Source organism: Gavialis gangeticus, unplaced genomic scaffold, assembly GCF_001723915.1.
Source record: "Gavialis gangeticus isolate Ggan-Ray unplaced genomic scaffold, GavGan_comp1, whole genome shotgun sequence".
NCBI lineage: Eukaryota > Metazoa > Chordata > Crocodylia > Gavialidae > Gavialis > Gavialis gangeticus.
The window spans coordinates 44,946,753-44,968,927 of NW_017728998.1; the positions used below are offsets into that span (position 1 = coordinate 44,946,753).

The window sequence follows — 22,175 nt, forward strand, 5'->3', positions numbered from 1 at the left end:
AGCAAGGAATAGGAGATGCTTTGTTTACCAGGGCAACCCTTAGAGTAACTAGGAACAATGGCCACAAACTGATGGAGAGCAGATTTAGGTTATATATCAGGAAGAACTTCTTTACGGTAAGGGTTGCCAGAATCTGGAATGGGCTTCCAAGGGAAGTGGTGCTCTCTCCTACCTTGGGGGTCTTCAAGAGGAGGCTAGACATGCACCTGGCTGGGGCCGTTTGACCCCAGTGCTCTTTGCTGTCCAGGGCAGGGGGTCAGACTCGATGATCTGCTAAGGTCCCTTCCAACCCAAACATCTATGAATAATATGGTGTTCAGGAGCTCTTAGACATCTGTAGATGTGAAAGGTCAGGGTCACAGAGGAGAATGGCATGAAGTTCACACCAGCAGAGCAGTAGGCTGCACTAGGGAAAAAGGCAGTAAATTGCACTTGGGGTATAACCAGTCAAATGAGGTGACAATCTGGCAGCTGCAGCATAGGCAAGGAGTTGGGTAGCACAAGGGTAAGACATTTCATAGATTGATAGACATTAGGGCTGGAAGGGACCTCAGAAGATCATCGAGTCCAGCCCCCTGCCCAGGGGCAGGAAGTCAGCAAGGATCGTAGGATCCCAGCAAGATAAACATCCAAAATGTCTCTTGAAGGCGTTCAAAGTTGGTGCTTGAACCACCTCCGGTGGGAGGCTATTCCAGACCTTGGGGGGCTCGGACAGTAAAGAAATTCTTCCTTGTGTCTGCCTGAAACTGGCCCCCAGTTCTGTTCTGTGCACTCCCTTGCAGTCACAGGAGCTGGGGCTGGGGCCTTCTTCCAGGTGCTCCAGGGCAGGGGCATTGACCATCTCCCAGCCGGGAACATGGGGTCACGGTTCAACCCCCTTGGCGCCCTGGTCTGGTGCAGCCAAAGGCTCTAGCTACAGCAGATCCTCAAGGCCAGCTGCTACCCCCACACCTGGGGAGCACATCTGGGCACACTGCACATGTCTACAGCAAAGCCTGAAGTCCTCCTGCTTCATACTACAAACCGACCAACAGTAGAGAGAGGGCCTGGGAGACTTCCCTGAGGAATGCTGCTACTACTGGGTGCAGGATACCAGATCAAGTAGATCCCTTGGGTTGTTCCAGTCTGGCATTATGGGTCCTAGCTGGGGGTCAAACATACCCCAGCCTCTTGCCAGTTTACCCCATTGTGAAGGCTCTTTTGAGTAGTTACACTGGGGCTGGGAACTCTCAGCAGATCTTTACTAGGTGGGGCATGTGCTGAGCTGAGTTATGACCTCTCAGTGCATTTCAAATGCTGAGCAAAGGGCAGACTCTGGCCATGTGGAAGGAAGGCTGCATTGCTTCCCTTTGCCTGGGAAATAAATGGCAAACTTGGACCTGGTCTCAGAACACAAAGGAGGCACAGATATTGGGCTTGGTCTGTAGAGCCAAGTGCTCTGCACAGTCCCCAGGACTGAAGTCAAATGGGGCCCAGAGGGCTGCCCAAGTCCCCAGACTGTGATGGAGATTCCCAAGGAAAGGTACACACCAGGCAGGCACTCTGCGCCATTCTTTTATTTTGATATGGGGAGGGTTTTTTTGTAGGTGCAAAGATCTATTTTCAAGCTAGAAATCTGATATGGACTCTATATACACATGTAGAATGCTCTGAGGTTAGCTATAAATTAAGGCTGCATCACTATACACACAGCAGTGAGGGGAGTTACACTGGGGGCTAGGGGGACACACATACAGGAATGTGGATCCAGAGAGCCAGGAGCACTGGAGAATTAGATGCTGCTGGCACTGCCCTGGGGAGGTCAGAAGAGGCTCCTCTGCAAGATCCAGGGAGCCAGCTATGGAGACCTGTTTTTCTTCATGAAGAGGTACCAGAAAATTCCTCTGACGCATTTCCCCTCTGGCTTTACTGGCAAGGCCAGTCTAAGCCATCAGCTGACTGTCACAGGGGAGGCATTATTAAGGCAAATAGCTAGCTCACCCTGTTGCACAAGTCCAAGGATGGGTAGATGGATTGGGTGGCTCCTCCAGTCACCTCCCTACCAACAGGTCCCAACAAGCTTGTTTTGAGATAATGAGAAAGGTTGCATGGGATGAAGTCCTGGGCTTTGCAGGCATTTCTCCAGGGAAGTGCCCTGCATGCAAGCATTGCTGGTGGAGTTCCTTCCCCAGCTGAGTGTTCCAAACAGCCCTGGTCCTCCCTCCCCAGTGGAGCACATATCCTGAATCCATTGCAGCCACTAAGTCCCTGTGGCTCCCCCTGCCTTGGCCTCTCCCCAAGCTACAGTCTCCACACATGCCAAGGGCTTTGGCGCTCAGAGGATGACCCTCTGGTCCAGGTGCTCCCCCCGGCCAGCTCGCTGGTGCCGCACTTCTAGGTGCTTGTTCTGGACTTTCTCAAAGTGCTGCAGCAGCTCCACATAGTCGATGTTGGGTGCCGGTGATTTCTTGAAGCCATGGCCAATCTTAGTGCTGTCTCTGGGGGAGAAAGCAAAGACCTGAGCGCATTTTTCATGTCCAAAGGGCCCCACAAGCAGCATCTCAGGAATGCAAGAGGCTAGGGGGACCTGCTCCCAAGGCAGGCAGCCACTGCTTTATACCATGAAAAGCTGCCCCACCCTTCACAAGGCAGCTGCTGGCCAAAGGGGCATTACAAGTATATGCAGATTTATGGCAGCTCAGAAGCAGGGGATGGGGGAGAGAGAGGAGGCATCCAGGTACCTAGGCAGAGGCCTGGCCCTGCCATCCTTGCTCCTGATGAACTAGACAAGCATATGGGAAGGAGTGGGAAAGGCAGGGTCAACAGCATGCCTGCTGCTCCAGTCTAGTACATGGCTCCTGGGTATAGTATATGGGGAGTGTCTGCCGTGAGCCCAGCTCTTACGAAACAAATCCTCAGCATGAAAGCCAGAGAACGCCCTGTCTCTGAGGGCACTGCCTGCACTGACAATAGCTCAAGGCACTGCCAGCGCTTCTCCATCAACAAGGAGGATTCAAGCTACTCCCACTCCAGGCCATGCCAGGCCCCAGGAGGTTGGGTGGATGGCTGATGCTTTAGAAACTTAGTCCAGGCTGTGCTGGCTGCTATCTGGGGACCTGAAGGAGCTGGAGTATTGCCTAGGGTAATGCTCAGTGCCAACAGGTACATGCAAGGCCAGAATGTGCCTTATGCTGTGGGACACAGCTTGCTCTCCAAGCCCCTTATAAACACTGAAGCTGAGGCAGACTGGAGTGAACCCTGCTTCCTGGGGAACTGCCAGGCTAAAAGCTTTGGCTAAAGCCATGTCTGAAGTCAGTGGTACTACCCAGTGACTGTGTGTTCCCAGGCTTGGGCTTTACCCACTGGTCCTTGCTGCTCTCTCGCAGCTGACAGGAAGCTGGTTAAGAGGAAGCCATTAGTCAAAGAAAAGCCTCTTGTGCTATGGGGCTTGTGGAGGAACAAAACACACTAGTACCCTCCTGCTTGAGAGCTGGGGTTAAGTGTTTGCTTCAGTCTCATGAGAACAGGAGCCTCCTCCAAAGGCTCTCACCAATAAGGCCTGGCTTGGTTGGCTCCACAGAGGTTCCAAGCTAGAAGAACAGGGGAGGCACTCCTGGCCAGCTGGACAGTAGGGCTGTGCAAAATTTCACCCAGCATTTCATTTCGAAGCTGTTTCAATGTGTTTTGAGCTCAAAACAGCGCAATCAAAATGAAACAAAAGCCTTTGAAACAGCTGTGAAATGGAACAAGGGAACGCCAAATGTTTCGAAAGTTTCAAAATGCTTCGAGTGTCGAAGCCAGGCTTACTGGCTTCAGCGCCAGTCCCAGCTGACAGCACCTGCCTCCTGTCATCCGGCAGGCAAATCAGGAGCTTGCCTACATCACCGGGAGGACTCTGCTACAGCCCTCTCAGCCCTCCTGGGGGTGCCGGTGGGCCCCCAATCTGCCCGTGGGCTGACAGCAGGCGGGTGCTGCTGCCTGGGGCAGATCACCTCATGCAGAGACCCACTGGCCTGACCCCAGGGTGGGGGAGGGTCCCCATATGAGCTGATCTACCGCCAGCTCTGGTATGGGGCCTGTACAGATCAGCTCATGCGGGGACCCACCCCCCGATCTCAGGGCAGGGGAGGTGGGGTTCCCGCATGAGCTGATCTGCCCTGGCCCTGTACTGGCAAGACCAGGCCATGTTCTCATGTGGCACCACCATCACAGTGTTTGTGTAGCACACCTGGTGCACTTTAACCATCACACAAGCCCAAATTACCCCCACCCCAGGACTCTCTGCTCTAGTTCCTGCACACATTATAGTGGTGCTTCAGCTCTTTGCATTTCTCATCTGCAGATCTCCAAGAACTTTACAAGGAAAGGCAGCTAATGTCACTCCCTCTTCTCCTTCATTTTATATGTAGGAAAACTGCAGCACAGGATGATGATGTTACTCAGCTAAACATGTAAATGATACACCCAGAAATAAAACACAAGTTTTCAGGTGAACAGTTAGCTGTGATGCTGTCAGGTGGCTGTACCATGCTCCAGGTGGGTGCGGGGCCCAGGGCAGGTCAGCTCGTGTGGGGACCCTCTCCCACCCCAGGACCAGGGCACTGGGTCCCTGCACGAGCTTATCTGCCCTGGCCCTGCTGGTCCCAGGCAGCAGCACCCAGCTCCTTTCAGCTGGCAGGAGTCCAGAGTCCTCCTGGAGGTGTGTGCCCCCGATCTGCCTGTTGGGTGACAGGAGCCAGGTGCTGCTGACTGGGGCCAGCAGCAGCACCGATCTTCCTGGTGCTGGGTGTGGGCTGTGCCCCGTGCCAGTCTGTCATCTGGCAAGCAGATTGGGGGCCAACACCCCCGGGAGGACTCCAGCACAGCCTCAGCAGCCCTCCCAGGGGTGTGGGCGAGCCCCTAATCTGCCTGCCAGAGGAGAGGAGCTAGGTGCTGCTGCCTGGGACTGGCGGCAGCAGCGATCTTCCGGGTGCTGGTCCCAGGTAGCATCACCCAGCTTCTCTCATCTGGCAGGCAGATCGGGGGTCTCACACCTCTAGGAGGACTCCAGCACAGCCCCGGCAGCCCTCCTGGGGGTGTGGGCAAGCCCCTGATCTGCCTGCCAGCTGCATTTTGTGTTTCCCGATAATAAACTATGGGCAAAACATCGCAACAGCAAAACAGTTTTGACAAAACGAAATGGAACAGTGCTTTTGAAACAAAATGAAACTGTTTTGTCGAATTGTCAAAACGGAAGTCAAATCAGAACAGTGCTGTTTCACACAGCCCTACTGGACAGAGCTCTGGAGCATAGGGCAGCACTGACAGACACCAGGTCTGGCCCTGGCACAGGCTGCTGGTTACTTCCTCCAGCTCCTCTGCTCTGACAAGCCTGGCCTGGGCTGCCTCAGACAGCGCCGCATTCGCTGGGCATCTCCACCCTGGTCAGCCCACGTGCTACCCATGTGCCCTCCTGGGCTGGGGCTGCCAGTGAGCCTCTGGCAACATGCTGCCGTTCTAATCCTGGGGTATGCGAGAGAGAGCCTGTGTCCTGGCTTGGGTATGCGCTGCAAGGCATTTCCTGTTTGCGAATGCCTCTCCCTGACAAATGAGCAGCAGGCAGCTGCTCTGTGGGTCAGTGCCCTGGGACAGTGGGAGGAACGGCCTGCTTGCACAGCGAGGTCAGGCCAAGCCAGAGGAAGGGGTTGCTACTGGAGCCAGGAGCTTGGGCTGGCGCTGAGGAAATGTGAGGGCCTTGTTGTTGCATAGCACCAGGGAGGGCTCCATCTTGACTGACAGCTGGGTGTGACAGCAGGGGGGTGGGGAGTGTGGTGGGAGGATGGATGCAAGGAAAGCCAGGAAAAGGAGACAAACCTATCTTGGAACACGAGGATGCTCAGAGCCAGACACCCTAGCTAGAGACACTGCCTCAAGTAAATGTTAGGGCATGGTGGGACATTCATGTGCCCCACAGCTAGCAACTAAGAGCATGGGAGAGGTAGAAGCCTCTCCCTGCAAGAGACAAGGTTGCTTGGGCTGTGGAGTAGGCAGTCGGGCCATGCTGCCAGGGGGCAGGATTCTCACAGAGCCTCAGCCTGTCTGGCTTTGTGTCCAGCCTTGCACACTGTTCCCCCTCCAATCTGCATCACACATTACCATTCCTGACTCAGGTCTTCTCCCTCAGGTTAACAGCTTAGTGGAAACCACCAGCATTTAACCAACACATCAGGACACAGTGGCAGCAAAGCAAAGGAGATCACCAGGGACAAACTCATGCCCTTCCAGGAAGCCATGACAGTGAGATATGTACTGAAGCTTCAAAATCACAAGACAAAAACCAGCCTGGGTGTAAACCCACCTGATTCCTTAGCAACGTGGTGGGAAGTCCCTGCTCTGAAACAAAGGCCCAGAGAGGCAAAGCTGGAGCATCCACACCATTGTGAAGGACTTCTCCAGCTTTGTGGAACTCTCTCTGAGGCTGGGGCAGGACAGGTAGAGAAACCCCACAAGTACATGGACACCTAACCCTTTCCTTGGGTGACACAAGGATGTCACATACAAAGAGAAACGTAGACTAGGGTTTCCGCAGGGATGGAAACGTATGGTCAAATGACGACCTGCCTTGCGCAAAGCATGGTCAGCCCCAGAAAGGAATATATAAGAGGAATTAATAAATCAGTATTTAAGATAATGCTTTTTCAGGCAAGAAAACAAACACTGTAACTTCCCCACAACCCCAAACAACCCCATCCCCCTGGCTCTTTCACAGACTCCATTTTGCCTCTGCCAGGATTCTTCCTGTAGGTTTATTTTCAGCTTGGATTGGCCAGATCACAAAGACAGTTTGTTTCCTTGGGATTAACCAGGATTAGGAGCCAAACTGCAGAACAGTGTTTGGCAGGCTCTCTCCCACCCCTTACTAGCTTTGGTGTCTAAAATTCTGCTTTCCACCCCTAGAAAGTCCATTCCAGAATAGGGAGGGAGCAGCAGGAGCCACAGTTTGGAGGCACTAGCAGGAGGACAAGTTTTCCCTGGCCTAGATATTCACAGGAGAGGCCTGCCTATATATTTGGTGGTTCAGTAAAAACCATGGAAAGGTGATTTAAAGGCCTTGGGGGAGGAAAGATGAGGCATGAGCAATGCAAACTGGCTTAGCTCTGATGATCTTGGAAGGACAAGAAGAAACAGTCTTCTTGCTCCCCCAGCTCTGAAGTTTTAACACCATGGTCACCAAAGCACCCCCCTGCTTCCCACTACACTGCTGACAGAAGCAGAGAACACGTCTCAACAGCTCAGACAGCCAGAACTGAGCAGCTTCAGCTGTACAATTCTCCTGCTGAATCAGACTCTGCTGAAAGAATCTCCTTCCTGTTTACAGGGGAAAATGGAAAGGGGTGGCAGCCTTTCCTCCTGGTCCTTCTTCATGGATCACTGAGCTGTGTTAGAAGAGGGCTACAAGGACAGCACTGAGTTCACTGCATATGAGCACTGCTCCCTCCTGCTGAGGAAGTGACTAATGTTCCAGGGACCCCAATGACTCTCCTTTCCTCTTTCACAGGGGCAATCAGTGGGACAAAGCCACTTAGTTCTGCTGCAGATAACTGGACCCACCCAGGGGCCCATCTAGACTGGGTCAGATAAGGTGGTGCCACTAGCACAGGGGTGGGCAAAATGCAGCCTGAGAGCTGGATGCGGCCCACTAGGCCATTCTATCTAGCCCGCAGGGCCCCTTAATATTAATTTTCCAAATTTTTTATCTGCCCTGGGCTGCCTGTCATGTGGCCCTTGATGGCTTGCCAAAACTCAGTAAGCAGCCCTCTGCCCAAAATAATTGCCCGCCCCTGCACTAGCAGGACTCTGTATGACCAGGTTGCCAGGTACAACGGTCTGTCAGCTGTGGCCATTGTATTTTAAATCAGGGTTATCACCGTGTCCTTGGCAGTGCTAGAACATGCTAGTTGGGTTCTGTGGCTGTAAATGGGATGCAGTTAACTTGGCTGGCAGGGCTGCCTGCCGAGAAACAACCAGAACTCGCAACTCCTCTGACACGGAGAGCAAAGCCTAGTTTATGAAGGTTTATGCCTGGTTTATGAAGGGCTGGCATGTACTCCCCCAGCCACAGAGGGTGCCCAGCAAGGAGGCAGGTCCATGAAGCAAACAAGCAAGAGGTGAGCAAATGGTGCTTGTTGCCCCGGATTCCTAGGCACACCATTTGCAGGCTGAGGCAAGGCGAGTGAAGCACCCAGGCTGAGTTTCTTTGTGGAGGACAGAATGGCAGCTACAAAGTTGAGATGGAGGCAGACTCTGCACTGCAGCAGGTGACAGTTCAGTGAATCACTTCACCCATGCCTCCATTTCCCCTCAGGCTTTGTGTGGTCTATCCAGGCCATGGTGCTCTCATGCAGGGAAGGCGTTGCTGTGATACGCACAGGGAGAAGGGAAGTGGCTCTTTACTGTGCCGACCCCCACCCTTAGATTAAAGGATTAACCTAAGGCTGCATGATGGACTGGGAAACCGGGAACAATGGCAGCAGTCCTCTCAGCTAAGAAACTTAAACCCATGATCTGGTCCATAGGAAAACATAAACAAAAAAGACATGCTGCTTTGGGAGGTGGCAGGGGGGTGTGGGGGGAAAGAAACCTTGAGATTCCTCTAGGCTAACACCTTTCCCCTCCATGGCTTGCTCTGGGCCCAGCTGACTTCCCCAGGGAGGGGCAGCTTGCTTTCGCCTGTTCTGAAAGCAGGCTCTGATGTTTAATGGAATGTAGGTCACAGTTAATCAGATGCTCAGGCTGTCTGACAGCTTCACTGCTCCCAAAACCTGGCAGTCAGGGGCAAAAGCAAGGGAAAAAAAATAGGAAAATGTGAATAAAAGAGTGCTCAAAACCATCAGAATAAAACGTCAGGCTGCTCAAAGTGCTGACTGCACGCAGAGGCATGTGGTCCTGAGCACACGTGTTGGGGAGCAGGAAGACTGGATAAAAGCCAGCCATGGGGACTAGTTAAAAGGGAAGGAGTTGGGCTGCTGGGTTTTCAAAAGCTGCACATCTTGGAACTAACTCTTTTCATAGCTCATCAGAGGAGGGATATGTCTCTTGTGGGGAGTTGCCTTCCCTACTTATTTGTCTGGGCTATGGGAGCTGCTCTTCGACCAAGAGTGTATTGCTGACCTGCCCTGGGATGGAGGTACTTTTGTAAGAAGCATCTCAAAGTTGCCAAGAGAAGTTGAGGCAGGAAATCTCATTTCCTGGCAGTTTTAGGAGAACAAAAAGCCCTGAGTACCTGCTAGGGTCTCCAGGCATGTGATAGTTCCCTTTCCCAGGAAGGTTTGCCTGACCTGCATGCCTTCCATCTTGGCTCTGCTGAGCACAATCTGCTCCAGGGATTTCGCCCCCTGATGGAGAATGTCCAAACAACGGCACCAGACTGGGAGGGAGGGAGGGCTGGTTCCTACCCATTTCCATACACTGCTTATTGAGGGCTGTCCACATTACTCTAGTTCCCCCTTCACCTACAGCCAGCATCACAACCTTCATCTTTCCAGGACAGGACTCACCACTGGCTCCTCTCCCTCCTGTCTATAGCCTAGGCATAGCAGACTGCTCCCCATCACCTTTTATGTGCCTGAAAAACAGAGCAACAAGAAAAGCCCTGGTCTCTAGCTCTTCCCTGAAGATTGCCAGCCTCTATCCTTTGGGGACAGCCACACCCTCCCTGTGTGCGCCCCCCACTCCCAGAGGCACAGGGTGCTGTGGAAAGCCTGCTGCCTGTAGCAGGACAGAACAGGTCAGGTCATCAATGGGCAGGCAGGTGGTGGGTCATCAACAAAACGAGCCCTATGGCACCTACAACAGCCCAGCCAACTGCCTGTCCAGAGCTTTCAGGCAAAGTTCCACAAAGCAGCCTTCCAATCCCACCTGCACGACCGACTCCTCAAACACCTGCCTGGAGCAGTGCCTCTGTAAATCTCAGACAGGAAAGCCACAGAGGAACATTATGCATATCCGCTCCGAGCTCTTGTGGAACCAAAGGCAGGTGCATTTGCTGGGAGGAAGTGTGGTGGGCAGGAGAGGGAAGAGGGAGAAGGGCAGGAAAGAAGAGGCTAAGTAGCTAAGGGTGGCACTAACTGGCTCCTAATCAAGGCTCCCACAGGACAAGTGCTCAGATGGGTGAGCCTGGATGCAAAAGACTGGCAAGCTAGCAGGTGCCATCCTCAGTGAGTACACTGGGGAGCCAAAGTGGCTCCCACAACCAGGCAACTAAGGAGGATGAAGCGCTGCCCGTGGAGCCTAATGCTGGCATGCATAAGGCCAGCTTCCTGCAGGGAGCCCAGCTTAATGGGCCTGCGGGAGAGGCTCCAAGCAGCCCGTGGCAGCTGACAGGAGCTGCATCTTCTCTGTTCAGTATAAACCTTCTCCATGGCTCTGCTCGTTTCCATGGCGACCCCACAAGTGAAATTTTCCATCCCAGATGCCAAATGCCTGTGGATGAGGCACAGCCCTCCCAGGGTTACCAAATATAGACAAAACCAGAGTGTGCGCTCCACGATGCAGGGCGAGGAAGATGCATCAAGCCCCAGTGGGCAGCTGTGATCGTGGCTGCAGCTCAAGGGGGGCCCTCAGCCTGGACACCCCACTCACCAGTGAGGGCTGGAGAGGATCTGTCACCTCTCAAGCCCAGCCCCACACCTGGCTTGGAACAGTCGTTATGCATCATAAACAGGAGCTGAGCATGCCTGTACACACGTAACTGGCATACTATGCTCCCTGGATGCAGAGCGTGTCAAAAGGCACAGGAACCCTGACTGCCCAATGACTTGTCAGAGCTGCCATCCACAGCTAAACTCTTCTGCCCACACCTCTTGCCATCTAACCAGTACAAGCTAAATTGTGCTCTAGGGGGTAATCTCCCCCCAAAGTAATCTCTCCTCCATATGAAGAGCAGCAGAATGGCTCCCTCCCACCTGCACCCCATGGAGCTGTGGAGCCAGACTAGCACACTACTTACGTGGTCTGCATGAGCTCAGGGTTGGGCACACACTGCAGGCGGTGGGAGAGGAGCTGGAAGGCACTGCTCTGGGGCAGCAGCATCAGCAGCCCATAAAGAGCCTTGATCAGGTAGGGATTATTTTTCACATCCAGCAGCTGCAGGCGAAGATCTGTAGCCAAATAGACAAGTGTGCAAAGGATATGAAACAGCACTTATATTCCATACAGTACCCAGAGCCTTTGCTACCAATCTGCTAGGTCCAGACAGCGACTGGGAACTTCTTTACCAACATTTGCCAATAGGTCCAAGGCCACACTGCACTAGCGCCGTGGACCTGCTTCCATCAAGGTAACTCTAAAAGAGGAACTCTGCCAGTTCAATTTCCAGAGGGAATACCCATTATTCTCTACTCCTGAGACTCCTGATTGTAGCTTCAGCATGCAGGCAGTGACTGGGCAGGCTTCTTCTTCTGACATCTTAAGAGGCAGTCACAATGCCACCAGGCTGCCTGCTCTACCGACTTGCCTCTACCGTGATGTGGTGCTTCTGTAACAAGAAGCCCCTTCTTGCCTATACCCCCTGCCCAATTTTGTGCATTTATTTTTCCTTCTAAGTACTGGCAGAGACCTAGCACACTCATTGCATGGGTGTGGCAAAGTTTGGAGCAAGCCAGAAAGCTGAAGTGGCTTTCTGTAGGAGAAACCTACAAATCACTACATATCAACTGATCTAAGTGTCACTACAGAAAAAAGAACTAAAATATCCATTTAAAAAAAAGCCTGTAAGAGATAAGAAAAGCCAAGGTGCGTTGAAAGCATGACTGTAAATATATCCTGGTGAACACATTCTCCCTTTGATTAAAACCTATTTCCCAAAGCAAACTTCCCATATTGGTCTAAAGTTTATGCTAAATCAGTCTACTGCATCTAACCTAACTCACTTATTGTCCCCAGTGGCCATTAATTCTCACTACCTCACATTTGCATTTATTAATTAAGGTATATTTCTTTTTATATTTCATCTGTTTCATCTTTATGTTTTATATCTTTTAATGAATGTGTTCTTTAAAGTAAGTCATACCTTGTATTACTAAAATTATTATTATAAGAATGCACTGGAATTGTAATCACTGGAATTGTATTGCTGAATTGGGCTGGTCCCCCTGAGTGAATGTGAGTATGAATCAGTAGATAACTGAATGGCAAAGCAAGAGCCTCTGGCTGTGAATTGACAATAACCTAGCCAGAGGAACTTACCATTACAAAACTCTATTCTACAAGACATTTTAAGATAATCAAGTCACCTGAAACCTGCAACAACACAGTCACAATAAGTCAAGGGTGGACTCCCAAAACTGCACCATCAGGTGAAACCCTAGTAACCATGACTGACAGCTGTCATGCACTACTCAAGACCCACGCAGGACAGCGACCTCTGGACCGGACAGCCAAGATGATGCTGGGGATCTCACAAGTCTGCCAGAGAAGGGATAAAAGGCAGTGAAGCATGACCCTCAGGGGTGCCCTCTCATCCAGCACCCAACCTACCGAGACAGAAGGACAAACAGGCAACCCCCTTCTGAAGACACTGCCTTGGAGGAAACTGGCCATTGACAGCAGACTCCAGCATCCCGGATAGGTTCCCTTTCCTGACCAAATACATACTCCTTCACTGCCTTATGAGCAAGACTGCCCACGGTTTGAGGTATGGTTGTGTTCTGCAAAAAGACTGTGTAAAAATGGCACCTTTCTGCATCTCACTGCATTCAAAGAGTCAGTAGTTTAGCAAGCTCATCTTCCATGGGGATCAAAGGGAAACCATCTGCCAGGTTCCAGCTGTAAGATTACAACTGCACGTGACAAAAGGAAGCAGATTACAGCTATGGACAATGCACTGAGACCATGAACTCATGATCTTGACACTCAGATCATAGGTGGAAACCATAGCTCTGACAGTTAGGAAAAGGCAGCTCCTTTCTTCTGGGCTAAGCATATTGGATTTGGAGTCTGTGCAATGTCACAGACATGGAGCTACACATGATGCCATCTAAAGTATTGCTTTTCAGATTAGCTGCACCTCAAGCCCCCTGAACAGTGAACACTGAAAAGAAACAGCACATAATGTGCAGAAGGCAAGCAGTCCCTGCCAGAATTACCACCATCATCTGCAGCCCTGGTCAAGTGCAGGGTTACTGCAGAGGGCTATATGGTTTGTACCATCAGTGCGGTCCTTCTGGAACAGCAAATGCCTCTAAGTCTACACCAAAACCATGGCTGGCAGTAAACATGGCACAGACCTTCAGAACATTGACCGATACTACACAACACAACCTGCACAACTCTAAGACAGCCATACACAGCAGCAGCAGTGTGAAAAAGAAATCAGGTGCTGGGCAGTTCCCTGAAGTTGCCATTTCTAACTCTCTTCATGTACACTGGCTTGCTTTACTGTCCTTAGTGTTGTTGGGCAAGCTGGCCTATAGTTCAAAACTACAGACAGGAAGGGGATAGTGCTCTGTCAGCCAAATCGTGTTCACATGCCTACTATGTATTAAAAGTCAGGGGACCTGAAGATGTCAACACTGAATCAGACTGTACTCTGAGCCCTGCCACTGGAACACACCCTGCTCATTTGCTCTCATTCTACATACACTGAGTGTAACGTAGCCACTGTTCTAATTAAGGTGCCAGAGACACAGCAGTACCTGGCCTCACGGGGCAAAAATTGGACATGCTGAAATTTCCGCAGTTGTGCACATGGAACAAAGCCACACAAGGAAGGGTGGGGAGCACGTTTTCACAGCAGCACTTCTTAGCATGGCCTGAGGTGTTGTAGACAGATCCCTTGTTCTTGAACACTGGTGTTTGCAGCATTCTAGCTGGTTTTACTCTGGCTCCTCAAGTGCACTGGCCCTCTCAGCATTTTGAACTCCCTCATTTGTGAAATGGGGACCAGATACCAACACATCTTTGCAATGCAGAGATCTCTGGTTGGAAAATCTCATCTGCCACATGTGCCTCACCACCTTCCAATACCAACAAGACTCCCTTTCAGAAGGATTCAGAACTAGGGCAAGAACTTCTTTGCCTTCTGGAAACAGGCAGTCCTCAGGTTGGCCAGCTCAAAAGTTGCTAATGTTCACGTGCACTGGGCTCTGGAAAAGCTGGAGGAAACTGCGCACTATCACTTTATGAACAGGGATCAAAAGGTAGGTAAGAGAGACGGAAAGTCTCTTTTCTTCCCACAGCAAACCTGGGCATTTCCCGTCCTTAGTTCATCCATTGCACAACTCCCTGGCCCAGCTGACATGCCTGATGTTAACTGGTTTCCCATCGGTTTTGCTGAGCTGATGTCAGAGGATCAGCAGCATCCACCTGCTGCCCCCAGAATTTAGGCAGTACCAGCAGTTTCATCTCTGCTGCAGGGAGGGGAAGGGCTTTGTGATGTGCACACATGCATTTCCCAAGTAGGATGGCAGCCCTTTAATTAATGCAGCCAAGTTATTTCTCCCTCCTGACTCCTCCCCTATCTCCCCTCCCCTCCCCTCCCCTCCACTCCACTCCACTCCACTCTATGCCTGGCTAGGGAACTGCAGTCCTGAACTCATACAATTAGAGTGATTTCCATGACAACAGGCTGGGATGTTGCAAATAAAAATTTGTCTTTGCTGTGCAGAGACAATGGGATAAAGAAGATTGATCTTGCCCAGCCCCACAATCTTTTAGAAGGAAATCCAAGACTGGGACAGGAATTCTCACTGGTTAAATGCCTGTGTCATGTACTTGAAGAGCTCAGTACACACTAGGCAAGCTTGCCTCTAATAACAGGGCATGAAGTAAGCATATTTCAAGTCCCAGACCCATACTTGGGTGGAGCAATATGTGGCATAGCCATGCAGCCTCCTGAACTCCCACAGATCTTCACACCCCTCACCTCTGACTCCTGCCCAATCCCAGCTATTCAGAAAAGGTGACAAGAAGCATCCTGCTGTCCCAAGGACATCTAGGCTCTGGGCAGAAAGTAGGTGAATTCACTTGCCACGATCACAACCCATTAGCTGCACCAGAGAGCTTAAGCAGAACTTAGAGCTGGAATCTATCTGCTTCTTGAGGAGAGGAGATATGGGAGCAAAACACAAAGCAACTCCTACACCAGAAGAGAGGGAATCTTGCCTGGTGCCAGCTGGCATGAGAAGGTCCAGATCACCATAAGGAGTTCACTGAATGCAACATGGCACAGGGCAATGAAGGTTCAAGGGCTACTTCAGAAAGAAGCAGATTCACTGGCACTTGGCAAATGTCTCAGTATTAGCAGCCTATGGACACACGCAGTAAGGCATAAGGCATGGGAGCAGGCTAAGCCCTTTGGGACTGGCAATCCTTCATTCTCATCATGCATGGTACATAACTTGTGTCAGGCCACTCTACCTCATGGCACCAAGAACATATGCATAAGAAAAGCACCTGCTGCAAACCTCTCCTGGAACCTGCCAATATTGCTGACCTGTCTCTCAGCTCCAGGCAAGAGTAAGGCCAAATGGAACTGCGGAGGGGAGAGCAAAGGAGCAGACTGTGCTGTAGCACAGCAACGACATGCAGAGCAGCCTGCTATGAATCACTGGGGGGAGTGTTCCAAACAAGTGCCTGCTGGTGAGAGATGCCAAGGGCAAAGCAGAGCCTGTGCCTCTATGCACCTCTGGGGATTGAGGCCCAATCTGAGGGGATGCGAGTGATGAGTTGATGTCACTGCCTGACAGTGTCTGACAAGCCGTGGTTTTGGCAGTGGCTGTGAGAAGCGTATAAATCAAGGCCCCATCTCTTATATGGAAACTGAATATTGCTATGACTCCAGGTATGTTACTAGGAAAGAGACCATGCCCCAGTGAGGCTGTTACAGAGAAATGCCTTGTAGGCATGTCACCTTGTGTTGAGGGCACAACACAACCTGGAAGTCAAGTCACATTAGGCTGGGTCACAACGCAAATGGGAAACCTTCATGGAACAGCAACTGGCTATAGGAAGCAGCGCACTTGACTCAGGCAGAGGGAGCCAATGACCCAAAAAGCACATTTTGCTGGAGGTGCCATCTTTTGGGTCAGAACTGAAACATACATCCTGAGCACTTAAAAGTGAGGACTGCTGGGAATGATCCTATGCTGCCTAGCTGTCAATGGGGCTGACAGCACAGCCCCTGGGAGAACTCCCAGTCCAACAGATCTCACTGCCTGGCCAATCCCTGAGAAACCATCTGGACTTCACCCCTGTGCCATTATTCTTTTGCCACTCACTGGTGGTCATAAAAGATCCCCAGGCTCATTTTGTGACAGCAGGTGGTGCTGAAACTGGTGTCCTGGCCAAATGCCACATGGGGTAACTAATATCCTATCCCTGCTAACTCTCTCCCCATTCCCCACCCCCAAACACACAGGTTCAGCTGAATATGGTGTATCCCTACATATGTCCTGGATGGCTGTGTAGTATTACCAGCCACTTTAAGACATGCCTGGCATATATTTACCTTTCCTGGGGTAATCCGCTACATGGATTTAGTCCCACACACTTTAGGGATCAACTATGCTCAGCCAGTAAGTGCAACTGGGCACCTGCTGGTCTTCTCTTTAGGAGCCAGCAATGAGCAATGACCAGTCTTCGCAACAGGCGTGTGCCTTCCCCAAATCCAAGAGGATCTAGGGATTCCTCTGTTCCCCTTCAAATGTTGAGCCCCTAGATAAGGGGAGACTTAACTGCTTATAGTCCTTTAAATCGGTTCATTCCCAGGAAAAAAAGCTTGTATAAGCTGGAAGGAGTCCAGAAGGTGTTAAGAGCTCAGGCCTGGTTTCAACTGTCCCGAAGTGTTTAGTTGGAGTTATCTTGTCCTGAGTCATTGTTTCATTTCTGACTTAACTTTCCAACAGCCCTCCTATTCAGCTAAACCAACGTGTTCATACCATAAACATCCCAATAACCAGGTCACACGTGGGACTCATAAGTCACAGAACAGGTGCTCATCCTTCACACTGTACCACATGCCAGATGTGGCTGTAGTAAAGCTGTAGCTGAAATGACCCCGACATAGTGTTTGAACACTGTGCGACCCTCAGGATAAGAGCCGGGACGTAGCGTATCAAAGACGTAGCATATCAAGAAGCCATGAGAAGAAAACCAGTTCACTTCCTGCCTGGACTACCTACCATACTAAGGACAGTGTGGGCCAAAAGCTGGGCGTTCATACCAGGATCGCAGATTACACCCTAGGAGTACACTGCCCCAAGGCAGGACATGCTGGCACCCACAAACACAGAAGAGTGAATTTTTACTTGGTCCAGTGATTCTGCTGGTTAATTATAACAGGATTTTACATCAATGTTGAGAGAAAAAAATCCCAAACAAAAGGAAATAAATACAGTGCAACACCAACTGTGGTCCAACACAACATGTTCAGCCTGGGAAAGCAGGAATCCAGGCAGCTGCTCCTTTCCTGATGAAAGTAACTGTGCTGACAGAGTGAGGAAACCCCAGAGGCCTGAGACGGCAGACAGCCCTGGCACCGATAACATGGACTCCACTGAGGTTCTACTCTCCTGCACCTCAGCTGGGCAAACTCTCCAACTACACTGTTCAGTCCTTTTTCTTGTGGCTCCACCAACCAGAACATGCTGACTGGACTCTCTTCTCCTGCCTTGGATTGCTGTGTTCAACAGCCAAAAGCAACAGTACAGAAATATGAAACCACGCTCCTGGCCTCTGCGGAGAATGCAGTGCCCTGGGAAGGTGAGTCCAAGAGTTTCCCACCTTGGCTTCATGGAGAACGTTGAAAGCTGCTCTTCCCCTCAGGGAGGAAGGGAAGGGAAGGGAAGGTGCCCAACCTTTTCCCCTTATGATTCTGCTCCATTAGTATTTTTGAGCTCCCAGAGCAAGTGTGCTTTCTGGAGGGTGATGCTTCAGTCACTGACATTTCAGAGGAAAAACAACCATTTTAGAAACCCATGTCTCTGTCAAAGCTCTAGTCAGACTAGGTTTGTGAAGAGTGTTTGAACAGTCCCTTTCACTAGTGTAGGTCACTGCCTGCGGGACCCCAAAAATGTAAAGGCTGGTAACTGGGCAGAGCTTGCAACCTCCCAATCCCCACACTCCTTTTGCAACACTGCCCCCAAATTCCTCCCCCTCAAACACTTGCCTTCCTTAGCTCTGCAGCAAAAAGGAACTTTTGAAAATAGAAATGCTACCAAACAGGCCATATTGTAAAGGCTATGTACCAAGAACCTTTGAAACAGATGACCTGGGGACCTACTTTCCTTTGATCAAATGCAGTCCCACTCATCAAGATGGAACTGCCTGCTGCAGTCTTTCATCTTTCTTAAATGAATTTTGATTTTTGACATTTAATTTCTTGGAGATCATCATCTGCATATGGATTTCAGAGCCCTTTAAAATAATTTTTAAGCCAGAACTTTTGGTCTCTGGGCAAAATTTCCCATAGAAGCCCCTGCAGCCAGCAGGCAGAGAGCAAGGAGCATGCATAGTACACATTCCATGAAAGCTGCTAAAGGCAGAGTTCAAGTTGCAACACACGGACATCTCTCAGGTTCAATTACTATAGCATGTCTCACTGAGCCACTCTTTCACTGTAACAATATAATGCCCAGAAAACCCTCTGGCTCAACAGAACCATAGTCTACCTCCACAAACATTTCATTCTCTTTGGCACACATTACTGATGCAATGACCCAGAGCTGTAAACATATCCCTGAGTAACTTCAAACTAAACTCCATCACCCTCAAGAAGGGGGCAGTGGGCTCTGTGCATTAGGTTAAGATAAATCCTCAGCTGTGGAGATTAATGTTGGGAGGATCAGAACCACAGTTTGAGTCTCAAGTGTGAGCAGAGATGCTTCAGAATCAGGCAATTTTGGAAAATTCTCTTTTGTGCTGTTTTAAAGGGGGCTATATATCAGGAATCCTTGTTTAAGCAACCTAAAAATTAGAAGCAGCAAGCAGTCTCATCTTACGCCCTCTCGGAGCACAACAAACTTCAAGACTGAGCTGTAATATTTGTCTTCAAGCATTTAGAACAAGTCTTTTAACCAGTAAGTGACTCCTAGTCTTAACTGCAACAAACTACCACACCATTATAACACAGTGAGTTTATATATTCATTATCTTCATACTCCTATGCAGCTACCAATGACACAATGTCATTGCCTTGAGCAGCATCACAGACTATGGTAACTGCACAAAAGCATCCAAGTGGTTTGCTCCAATTTGGTGCCTCTGCCCTCTTTGTTTAGAGCAAACGGTATTGGGACTGTTAACCTATATTCAGCATGTGCTCCCTTCTCTGCAGCTACCCAGCATGTCCTGATGGGCAGTTCTACTGGAGGTCTTGCACAGCTCACAGCAAAAAGTCTCATAACTTCTGCTCTATTTATTTGTGCAGTGCTGCCACTTGTGATGAAGGAGCGGGGAGGGACATGCCCAGAGTGCATGAATGCGCGGACACACCATGTATGTACTCTGCATCCTTCCCCCAGTGCACGCATGCATACCTCCCCACACCAGGATTGCAAAGCAAACTTTGGAACCCTCCCCCCCTCAAGGTTTGAAAAGGCTACAGTTGATGCTTACATGTGAAAATTGGACATTCAATGAGCTGTACCAGCTTGTCTACTTCTGTGAGGAAATCCACTGTGACTTCCAGGTCTCCACTGGAGGTGTTGGTTAAGGACATTTCTCTTTTTTAGGGGAAGGGTGTAGCCATGGTATGTGCTGGCCACAGTTCAGGTAGCCCAGAAGAGGCCTTTTGCAGCAACAGAACTCATGTGCTGGCAACTCTTTCAGCTTCCCCCTTCCTCTTTTGGATAGGATCAGTTATTGCCCAGTTGGCACTACACATCAGGGCTTGCCTTCCAGAAGGAACTGGGCAGCACAGGAGACCCCCAAATGCTGCATCCTCTACGTCTCCCATACCTGCACAGGCAGCTGCCCAGCAGAGGGTAAGTGCATTAATTAAGGTGCTATTCTGGAGCCTCTTCTGCTGCACTCTGCTTTGGCCTCTGATTGTTCTCTTCCAAAGTGTTAGTGAAGGGACAGAATGTGACTCCAAAATCCCCATTAGAGCTTGTTCAGGTTTCTACTCAGCACAAGCCTGGGACACTTTCAACACCAATTCTAGTCTCTTCCTCTTTACCTGTATCAGCACCTAGTAAACAGCTGGCTCCTACAGGAAGCTGAGGAAAATCTCACCAGTGAAATATTTAAACACTCTAGCAGTGACTCAGTGACAAGGTTGAGGCAGGGTGGAAGGGGACGTGGAGCATCAGCTCTTCAGGCTGAGCAACTCTCCAATACCCCAGCAGTCGAAGATGGGGGAAAGTCAGGTTGCCCTTTAAGACAGCAGCAGCCTTATAAAATCCAGGCCAGGTATATCAATGCAAGCAACTCTATGTGAAAAAAAAGCAAAATGGTTTAGAGTGATTTTATACACAGCTGACCTTTGGGAGTGTACAGTGCTCTTATTGCACTGATCCAAAGTGTTCTTAGCACCTAAGATAAACTTTGAAGTGCATTAGAGAGGGTAATTTAGATTATTAAGCTTGTGCTTATGGAAATACACTTAGGGAGTTTCATATTTTGCTGGCACGTGGAAATAATCATTACATTCAAACCTAAATAGTGATGTCAATGGAACCACTGGAGAACCGCAGAGAACTGGTCTCAGCCTTTCCAGCAAAGCTTCAGCCGTTGCCTCCTCCCAGGACTTGCTAAACAAGGAACCATTCCTAAGACACTAGAAGGAGGCAAACAGAGGAACCAGCACAGAACTCCTCCCCCGCCCAAAAAAATCCAACCAAACCAAAACAAAACAAAAAACCAACAAAACAAAAAACAACATACCTCACGTTACGCTAGTGACCAAGGCTAAGCTCTGGCCAAGGGGAGCTAGAGGGTCACCGGGAAGGGAGACGACTATTTGCTCGCCTCCTGTACTTGAGTGGAAGGTAAAAATAAAACAAAAGCAGCAGAACAGTCCCCAAGGGCTGCTTGGCTCCACTGGTGCTGCAGTTATAGCCTTGCTTGAACACATGCCTGATCCAACTGGGACAATATTTTTTTTCCATCCACACAAGATTGGGGTGAACCTCATGTTCTAACATGGTTGGGTTGTAACCATGCTGTAACCAGACTACGTCTGGAGCCCAGGCAGAGCTACACAGACTGAAAGGCTGCTTTGCTGTATTTGATAGTATCTCTATTGCCACCAGAAATACATGAAATACTTGGTACTATGTTGATGGCAACAGTATCTCAGAGAGAGCTCCTCCCAGCAGGGACTGAGGCTTCCTACTTTTTATCCTGCCTAGCACAACAGGGCCTGGAACAGAGCTATAAATAGCAATACAAACAGCAGCAGCAACTGAGCTGCAGCTCATGAGGCTGAAGTGGAGGGGGGGACGGTCAGCTGACAGCAGTTGGCTGGGCACAGTGCTCCCAGCCGTTCACTGAGCAGAGGAAGGGGCCTGGGGCCTGCAACTCCCTCCTCAACCCTTCTTCCACATGGCCCAATGGCTGAGCTTTAAAAATACAAACAGAAACTGTGTGAAGTGCCCCCAACTTAAGAGAACCCAGGGCCCCTGACAGCTGAAAGGAAAGGAGAGTCCCTCTTTGGCACAGGGCTATGTGTAAACATGGAGTCCTTATCTTCTCAGAGGGAGGAGTTGATAAGGAGGCTCACCCAACTCCTTGCTGGCAAAGAAGGGTCAGCGTTCTGCACTGGGCTTTCCTCTCTTTACACTCACAAAACATTATGCAAAGAAAAGATATCTGGACTGTGTCCAGGAAATGTGTCCACCTCCTTTAATTATGGTCCCTTGGCAAGGAGGATTCCTTAGGTAACAGATGGCTGCAGCAGGGAGCCAGGGCTGGTGTAGAAGAGGCTTTTCCAGCTGTGCAACCAGCAATTATTGCTTGATCATGTGCATGGGCAAGCCCTGGACTCTCAAAGAATGTATACCAGGGGTGGGCAAAATATGGCCCGCGAGGCCATTCTATCCGGCCTGCAGGGCCCCTAAAAAATTTAGAAAATTAATATTTATCTGCCCTTCATTCTGGTCAAAAATGACAGGAGCCAAGGACAGCAGGACCCAGGGGAAGCCCAGCAGGCTCCCATAACAGTAGGGCCCACCCTGCTCAAGCCAGTAGCTCCAGCAGGGGCTTCTGGCCTGGGACCA

At 50.3% G+C, this 22,175-nt stretch overlaps 1 protein-coding gene across 2 annotated transcripts in view; it reads right to left on the minus strand.

The window, feature by feature from the left end:
* Positions 1-1,541: 1,541 nt before the first annotated feature.
* The window catches only part of VAC14 (Vac14, PIKFYVE complex component), a 267,959-nt gene continuing 247,325 nt past the window's right edge, over positions 1,542-22,175 (minus strand). For both annotated transcript variants that reach the window (XM_019505828.1, XM_019505829.1), the window contains 3 exons: positions 19,573-19,652; positions 10,967-11,117; positions 1,542-2,477 (listed from right to left, as the gene is read on the minus strand). In XM_019505828.1, coding sequence (XP_019361373.1) covers positions 2,315-2,477; positions 10,967-11,117; positions 19,573-19,652 — 394 coding nt within the window. In that variant the 3' untranslated portion in view covers positions 1,542-2,314. The remainder of the gene's footprint in view (positions 2,478-10,966; positions 11,118-19,572; positions 19,653-22,175) is intronic.